General features: G+C 42.1%; 1 protein-coding gene across 1 annotated transcript; it reads left to right on the top strand.

Annotated features, from left to right (window-relative positions):
• The first annotated feature begins 244 nt into the window (after positions 1–244).
• LOC129705995 (uncharacterized) lies at positions 245–8,183 on the top strand. The gene is made up of 6 exons (XM_055649965.1): positions 245–250; positions 408–526; positions 2,042–2,104; positions 3,557–3,623; positions 4,810–4,983; positions 6,147–8,183. Exons 1-6 carry the CDS (start codon positions 245–247, stop codon positions 6,474–6,476), a joined length of 759 nt encoding a protein of 252 aa, XP_055505940.1. The 3' UTR covers positions 6,477–8,183.
• The last annotated feature ends 241 nt before the right edge of the window (positions 8,184–8,424 follow it).

The raw sequence follows: 8,424 nt of genomic DNA, 5'->3' as shown, positions 1-8,424 counted from the left end.
ACACTCACTTAGTCCGAAGCAATAGCAGAGGCATGCACGTCTGAAGAAGGGTCACAACCCACAACCCTAAAGTCTGTCCATTCCCCCCACAGATGCTGAGTTGCTCCAGCACTTCGTGTTTTGATCTAGATTCCAGCATCTGCAGTTCCTCGTGTCTGCATAACACAACGATCCACGTTCGGCTGTTTATACAATTTAGTTGTAGATCTGTCATAGTTAATACTGTACTGAGAAACGAGGAGCGATGGCGGTAACTGATATAACGTTGAATGGGTCTTTTCAACTCGGTCACCGATTGTTTAGACATGGGTTTTCAGTGAAGGTGATGTCAATCGCTGTGAAGGTGATGTCAATGGTCGGGGCATACTGCAACACGCAAGTTGACACCGGGAAGTTGCCGGGTTTAGGTTCGCCTCCGAAACACGGAACTGTTGCTAAGGAACCCGTTCAAGCGAATAGCTGTTGCAAGAGCAGAATACGAGTTCTCCGGGCGTGCAAGGAAGACCGTTCGCAGTGAATCAAGCAGGTAACGACTTCCAAATATGCTCCTTGCCAATCCTCAGTACTTCTGAGCGGACGGTTTGGGGGAATTGCGACGAAATGTGCTTCCTGAAGCCGGGGTACAAGTTGAAACTATACACAGGCCTTGGCCGTGCGAGTTTTTCAAAGGGATATCTTTGTTCTGTGTAGCCTTAATATAAAAATAAACGATTTGGCAAATTGAATGAGGGCAATTGGAATGTTTTGTCTGAGTACGATTGTCACTCTCACGTTTGAGGCATTCGCCAAACTTGTTTCTGGCTAAAACAGAAGTCGTTGGAAGTGTGCACCAGGTCGGGCAGCATATGTGGAGAGGGAAAGAGTTAACGGGACCCAGACCCATCAGCTACTGTATCTGGAACTCAACGGGTCAAGAAGCATCTGTGGGGAGGGAATAGACAGGCGACTCTGAAGGAGAATACCAACCCGACACGCCGTGTGCCCATTCCCTCCACGGATGCTGCCTGACCCGCTGAGTTCCTCCAGCACTTTGTGTTTAGCTCAAGATTCCAGCATCTGCAGCCTCTTGTGTCTCCGTCAGCTATCCACCTGACCTGCTGAGTGTTTCCAGCATTGAGCTCTGAGGAGATATTAATTAGTATATTTGGACAGTGTAATGCTATCTGTCTGGCTGCACGGGGTTTGTAAGTTCTCCCTGTCACCGTATGGGTTTTCTCCCGGTGCTCAGGTTTCCTCCCACATTCCAAAGACTTGCAGGTTTGTGGGCTAACTGGCCTCTATAAATTGTCTCTCCTGTGTAGGGCAGAACTAGCGTACTAGTCTGAAGAAGGGTTTCGGCCCGAAACGTCGCCTATTTCCTTCGCTCCATAGATGCTGCTGCACCCGCTGAGTTTCTCTAGCATTTTTTGTGTACCTACAGGTAATGATGGTTGGGGCAGACTCAGTGGGCCGAAGAGCCTGTTTCCACGCTGTATCTCTAAACTAAACTAAATAATGCGAGTTTATGTAAATGTTCTAAGTGTTCCAAAAATAGTGGGAGTAATGGAAGTTTTTTTTCCTTCCAGCTGTTGGAAGCAATCATGGGTTTGATTGCCAAGTCAGTGCTCGGCTGTCAGTTTCCACGTCGGTTTCCTTCAGTGTGTATGTTACTCTCCAACCCCCTCGGCCTCGCATTGCTCCTCGACCTTCCACGAATTGTGATTGTGTGCAGTCGTAGGGTCCCTGTGGTCCGGACGGACAAGTTTTTGTGGCCACTAATGTGTGCTCTGTCTTCAACCCGACCTACCTCTACGACCTCGTGACGGTCATGCTGCGAGTACGAGTCAAGGGCAAACTCGGCAGAGGTCGTGAAAATGGGACAGGCCCTGGGCTGCAATTATTTATCCCTGATGCTTAACTTTCACAGGAAGGAGGAATAAATGATTTTAGTGGAGGAAACAAGGCGTGTCTTGGTGCAATGCTTTTCATTGTAACAGAACAACTTCTGCAGGTGGGAAATCCAATTATGCAACTTTCTAAGGGCTTTAAAAATGTCTTACAGATTGTTTGACAACATATTTACTGTGATGCTGACGATCAACAAAATACCCACTCACCAACCAGCGTGAGTAGAAATTTAACTTATGCCATCAATATGCTAAGGATGTATTCCTGATCTCCCAATCTACCTCACTGAAGCCTTTGAACTTTTTTTATCTGTACTTTCTCTGCAGCAGTAACACCATGTTTTGAATTTGATATCTTTTTCTTGCTTGCACCACGTTTATTGTATTTATATTTGATATAATTTGCGTGGATCGCATACAAAGTTTTTTTTTCACTGTATCTCAGTACACTTTACAATAATAAAACAATAAACAAACAAAATAAAGGAATAAATATCTACCTTCCCTCCTCCACTTCCATCTGATGAGTTATTTTATTTCTTATGTTTCCACCTATCAGTTACAAGCCTCTGTCTTAATATTCCCCCTCCCCCATCAACCTTGGTGCCCCGCTCCCTGCCATGGATGCCCTCCACCGAAAACGGTGTCTGGGACGGGCTGGGAAGATCATCAAAGACCCCTCACACCCCAACCATGGACTGTTTGCCCTCCTCCCATCAGGGAGGCGGTACAGGAGCCTCAGGTCACGTACTAGTAGGATGAGGAACAGCTTCTACAATAATACAATGACATTGCTGAACTCGGAGTCCCGCCGATAGATTTCTCCGGTCCCTCCGTCCCCATTGTTTAATTATTCTGTATTTTTTGATTATTCTGTATCTTCTCTCTTTCTATTTTTTATTTATTTATTTTTTTTCTTTTTTTTCTTTATGCACAACTACTACGGACTGACACAAAACTGCATTTCCTTGTACTCATACTTGTATTTGTGCGATGACATTAAAGTTGAATTGAATTGAATTGAATCACCTTCCAGCCTCTGCCTCAACGCTCCCTCTCACTTCTGTATACCAGCCATCTTCCCTTGTCATTCTTAGTTCTAAAGCAGGCTCTTGATGTAAAATGCCAACCATGCCTTTGCCTCCACCAATGATGCTTAGAATCAAAGAGTCATAGTCTCAGTGTGGATACAGGCCCTTCGGACCAACTTGCCCACACCAGCCATCATGTCCCATCTATACTAATCCCACCTGCCTGCTTTTGGCCGATTTCCCACTAAATCTGTCCTATCCATGTACTTGTCTAAATGTTTCTTAAACATAAATCGCTAGTGTCACTAAGTTCCTCTAACACATTATCTTTTACTCCAGATTCCAGCAACTACAATCTTTTGTGTCACCATAGTAGAGTAGTTTATCAGGCTTATTTACTTATACTGTAATATAATTTGTGTCTTAAGGCTTGTAATTCATGTATAATTTATGTTTTACATAATTCTTCGTCGAGCTAAGAAAACCCATTACTGGATAAGTAAACTAGCCCAAAAAACACAATTTTTGAAAATAATATTACTGTGCAATTTTTGATCTTCAGATATGAGTGGTTAAACGTTTCGACTTTTGCTTAATACTGAGTTCAAGATGAACTAACACAGTTAATTTAATGTGCAGAAAACTGGAGCTACACTGTCAAAGAGCCATGGAGTTTCCTCCGGCAACGACACAGAATCCGGTAAATGTGAGTCGGAATCTATGAGAGCTACATACTGCAGCTTTTCTCATTACAAAATCTAATTTTTCACAATCACTTCCTGAAAATTTAAAGAGTAAGGTGGATCTAATCAGTTATGCTATCTAATCTTGTTTCTGGGATGAAGCAATGCTCCAAGCAATACGAGTTCTTTACATTCTTCGCTTAATTAATCACCCAGTTCTCTTTGAAGCCTTTTAATGATAATCCCCTTGACGGTGAATTTAAAGATGACTGTGGTGGGACTCAGAAAGTGAAACACTTCACTTCACTTCGGTAAGAGTGATTCATCCCAATTTTGTGTGGGTCGTTTTAATGTGGCTAATTGTGACGATGATATGTTGAACCACACTAGACAATAAGTAAACATACTTAAGATCTTTAAAATTCATTATATGCAAAATGTCAAAATATATGAAATAGTAGTTTATTCAAAAGCATGTTTGTAATGACAGTGTCTCACTTGGAACAAGTTGCCGCTGATTGACAGGAAATACAAAGTGTATTACCAGCCAATTTACTTTGCTGCCATCCAGAGGGTTTGGTGCCTCTGCAAAGATTGCATAAATAAGAAATAACTTTGTCTGCCAAACAAATGAATTCCAGCCATCCTGATCCTTTCGCCAGGAGGGAGGCCGATAGTCTACCTGAACATTAAAAATGGTTCACCTTGATTCACTTACCATTGGCAAAGGAATAGCATTAAAAGTACAGTTAAAAGTCAATGAAGATGGTACTGCATTTAATAAAAATGAAGTGCAGATGCCGGTTTATACCAAAGATAGGCACACAATGCTAGAGTAACTCAGCGGGTAACTCAAGCAGCAACTCTAGATCAAATGGATAGGTGGAGTTTCGGGTCGGGACCCTTCTGCAGACTGAGTGTAGAGTGAAGCCAAAAAAGACCAAACCGAATCAGGGCCGGCAACAGATGACATCAGGCTGGGTGGGGTTTTTTTTAGGCTGACAGTTGCTCCAACAAACTTTTCGCAAACACTTAAACAAGTAACATAAGTACACCCTTCAGGGATTGGGAAAATGAGAATTTTAATCCATTCTCCAAGTTGCCTTGGGGGATAAAATAAATTGACATAAGATTTAGTTGAGTTAAAGACGAATAAACTAGCACTTGGAATTAATTGTCTATATTACTTTTTTTCATGTGACTTTGAAGGGATTTCGAGGAAATGTTTACTTCGAGCCTTTACGAATTGTTAAATTATCAACAGAAACCCCAGTTGAAAGGCTGAATAAGGTTTCTTCCACAAGGAGTTGCCCGGCTGATGAAAGTCTCCTGACAAGGTGGACTGGGCATTGGAATGCCGAGAACCATTCTTCTCAGAAAAATGTATGTGTGTCATTTGCAATACAATGTGCTAATAATGATATAGATCACTGATGCATTCAACTTTGAAGGAATAGTGAAGTTTTCTGGGTTCAAGTAAAGAGCCACATTAGGACCAGATATGGAGTTTAGGATGCCCCATATCTATTGAAATGCTTGTTGTTCTTTGTGTATTTCTTCTTCCCCTTTGCTTTCTGATTCTTGAATAGAAATGGAGTTTAATCTGACCAATGGAGTTAAATCTGAGGAATTGGGAGATGTTGCACTTTGGGAGGTTGAGCGTAAGGAGAAACTGGACAGTTAATGACAAGACCCTTAACAGCATTGATGTACAGAGGGATCTTGGAGACCAAGTTCATAGCTCACTGAAGGTGGTGGCAGCATAAATAGATAGGGTGGTAAAGAAGGCTTATGGTGGTCTTGCCTTCATTGCTCGGGCATTGAGTATAAGAGTCAGGAAGTCATGAGGCAGCTCTATTTGACTTTGGTTACGACGCATTTGGAGTACTATGTGCAGTTCTGGTCACCCAATTACCGGAAGGGTATGGATGCTTTAGAGAGGGTGCAGAGGAGATTCACGAAAATGCTGCCTGGAATAGAGAGTTTCAGCTTCAACAAGAAATGGGGGCCCGAGGAGTAGAAGAGAGTGCAGAAACCATGACCAATATGAGCGGAAGGAAGTAAGTGAAAGGGAGTGCTGGAACTGGGGCTACAGTGGGTCAGAATAGAGCATTGCCTAATGAGTTACATACCAAAGCATCAGTGTTTCTGAATGGGTGGATAAGTTTTACTGTGGTCTGATTTTAACCTCCAATGGAGAGCTAATGATCTTCTATGATTATTGAGGCCACAGTGACCCAACAAGTGAAACTACCCATGTTAAATCATAAATTGCACAATCACTGTGATAGGAAAAACAAGGACAAAATAGTGATGTATAACATTTTCCATGAACTAAAAGATTTAAGCCACAAGAGATGGAAGCATTAATAAGTTACAGGGAATACATTCATATGCGCAGTTTGCAAAATGTGTCTGGCTCTTCTGATGTAACAGAATTTTACATGTGATATGTCTCTTGACACAAAGCGAATGAGCAATTAGTAATGATCATAAATGCATTGTAGAAAAAACGTTGTGCTTATAGTTTTTTCTTCTGCGGACAGAAATCTCCCATTTCCAGATCAGTTGCTGGATTCCCTCAAAAGCTCGGTAGCCTGAGACAGCTTTCCATTCTGGACAAGAGTGCAATTCTATCAAAACACAATCAGCATATCTCCGAGGACCTTACCTGGATCTCTGGATTGGAGTCACTTGGGAGCCTCATAACAGGAGACCCCAACAGTAAACCCAAGAAAAGAAGCAACTGTGTAATAAATAGATACCATAAAGGTTTAGTGTGCACGACAATGAAGAACACACGTGTGTTACCTTTAGTAAATGCCTCCAAGTACATTGCTTGTGATACCTTTGCCTTACAACAAAGATTTGCATGATGGCATTTCATCTACCACAATGGATCTGTTGAGAATTTAAATGAATGAGCAGCCTCCTTACTTTTGAATATTCTACTTTGGAAAAGGAGTGAGTTTTAATGACTATTTAAATTCTGAAGAAGGGTCATCAGTCTAAAAGGTTATGTTTTCCCCTCTCCATGAGCTAAATATTTTCCAGCATTTTTGTTTTTATTTCATATTTCCAATACTTCAATGTTCTGTTTATTAATGAACTGTCACTTTGGCGAATAGACAACATGATGGGCTGAATGGCCTCTTTCTGTGCACTGCAGCCTTTCCATGATTGTATGATTCAACAATTAATTATTGTTTAAAATGTATGGAATAAACGGGGTTGTAGAATGGAACATATACCTAAATTAATATAGGTATATTAATAATTCTGTATTTGTTTTATTTAGATTTCAAATAGCAGAATAAGTTCAATGTTCATGCAATCTGATCTAGACAGCAGTGCAATTTGAATTGATAAAATATTGACTTAAAATTGATTTGGCTTTGCTGCAATTTTCAGCATAATGGGCAGCACGGTGGCGCAGTGGTAAAGCTACAGCCTTACAGTGCCAGTGACCCAGGTTTGATCCTGACTACGGGTGCTTGGTGGTACAGAGTTTATATTGGCTCCTGTGAACTGCGTGGGTTTTCCCTTAGATCTTCAGTTTCCTTCCACACTCCAAAGACATACAGGTTTGTAAGTTAATTGGCTTGCTGTAAATGTAAAATTGTCCCTAGTATGTGTAGGACGGTGTTAACATGCTGGGGTCGCTGGTCTGTGCGGACTCGATGGGTCGCAAGCCCTGTTTTCACGCTGCATCTCTAAACTAAAGTAAGCATAATGTTTCAGATATGGAACACTTTACCAGAACAGGGAAAGAGAGCAACACATTTGTTTTAGATAACAAAGAAGGTCGGGGAGGGATGGAGTGACCGAAGGAAATGTCCTATATCTTCATCAGTGAAATGAGAGTGTGGCCAGGGTGGTGTGGGTCCTTGATGACACTGGCTGTTCTTTTTGAGGCAGGGCCTCCTTTAGATCACTTTGATGGTGGGTAGGTCAGTGGAAAAGATCTTCGGAAATATGCATGGCCAGGAATTTGAAGTTTTTGACACTCTCCACCATTGTCCTGTTGATATAAACAGGATTCTTTAATCCTTCCTCTTCCAAAGTCACAACCAGTTAATTGGTTTTACTGACATTGAGAGCCAGCTTGTTGTGCTGGCACCATTTGGTCAATCAGTCAATCTCATTTCTATACTCTGTCTCGTCACCATCTGTAATTCGTCAACAACGGTGGTGTCATCGGCGAACATGAAGATGGAGTTTGCACTGTGTCTGGCTATACAGCATGAGTATAGAGTGAGTAGAGCAGGGGGCTGAGTACCCAGCCTTGAGGTGCTCCCGTACTGATTGTTAATGAGCAAGAAGTGTTTCTGCCAATTCAAACAGACTGTGGTTTGTGGTTGAGGAAGTCGAGGATCCAATTGCAGAGGGATGCGCAGAGACCCATTTCAATGAGCTTGGTAACCAGCTTTGAGGGGATGATGGTATTGAACGCCGAGCTGTAGTCTATAAACAACAGCCTGACGCAAATGTCTTTATTGTTCAACTGGTCCCATGCAGAGTGGAGAGCCAGTGAGATGGTATCTTCCATTGACCTGTTGTGACGGTAAGCAAACTGTAGTGGGTCGAGGTTTTTGTTGAGGTAGGAGTTGATATACACTATTTAGGTATGTTACAAAACCTACCTGAATCGTCATTAGGAATCTGCCCTCAGCCAGGCCCGCGATTTTGGCGCTGTTTGGAGGGGGCGGGTTTAAAACGCGATTTTTACTAGGCTGTACTAATCGCACATGTTCAGCCTAGTAAATCATTAACGAAAAATCGCTGCAAGACCCGGTCGCAAAAGGTATTATTAGTTTTATAGGC

The sequence above is a fragment of the Leucoraja erinacea genome, chromosome 18 (assembly GCF_028641065.1).
Source record: "Leucoraja erinacea ecotype New England chromosome 18, Leri_hhj_1, whole genome shotgun sequence".
Classification (NCBI taxonomy): Eukaryota; Metazoa; Chordata; class Chondrichthyes; order Rajiformes; family Rajidae; genus Leucoraja; species Leucoraja erinaceus.
This window is presented reverse-complemented; position numbering and strand designations above follow the sequence as displayed.

What these genes read in the sequence shown, in the direction of transcription:
- LOC129705995 (XM_055649965.1), top strand. An exon ending in GTTCGCAGTGAATCAAGCAG is followed by an intron (nt 527 to 2,041) that starts GTAACGACTTCC and finishes AATGTCTTACAG; the next exon opens with ATTGTTTGACAACATATTTA. An exon ending in ACCATTCTTCTCAGAAAAAT is followed by an intron (nt 4,984 to 6,146) that starts GTATGTGTGTCA and finishes TTCTGCGGACAG; the next exon opens with AAATCTCCCATTTCCAGATC.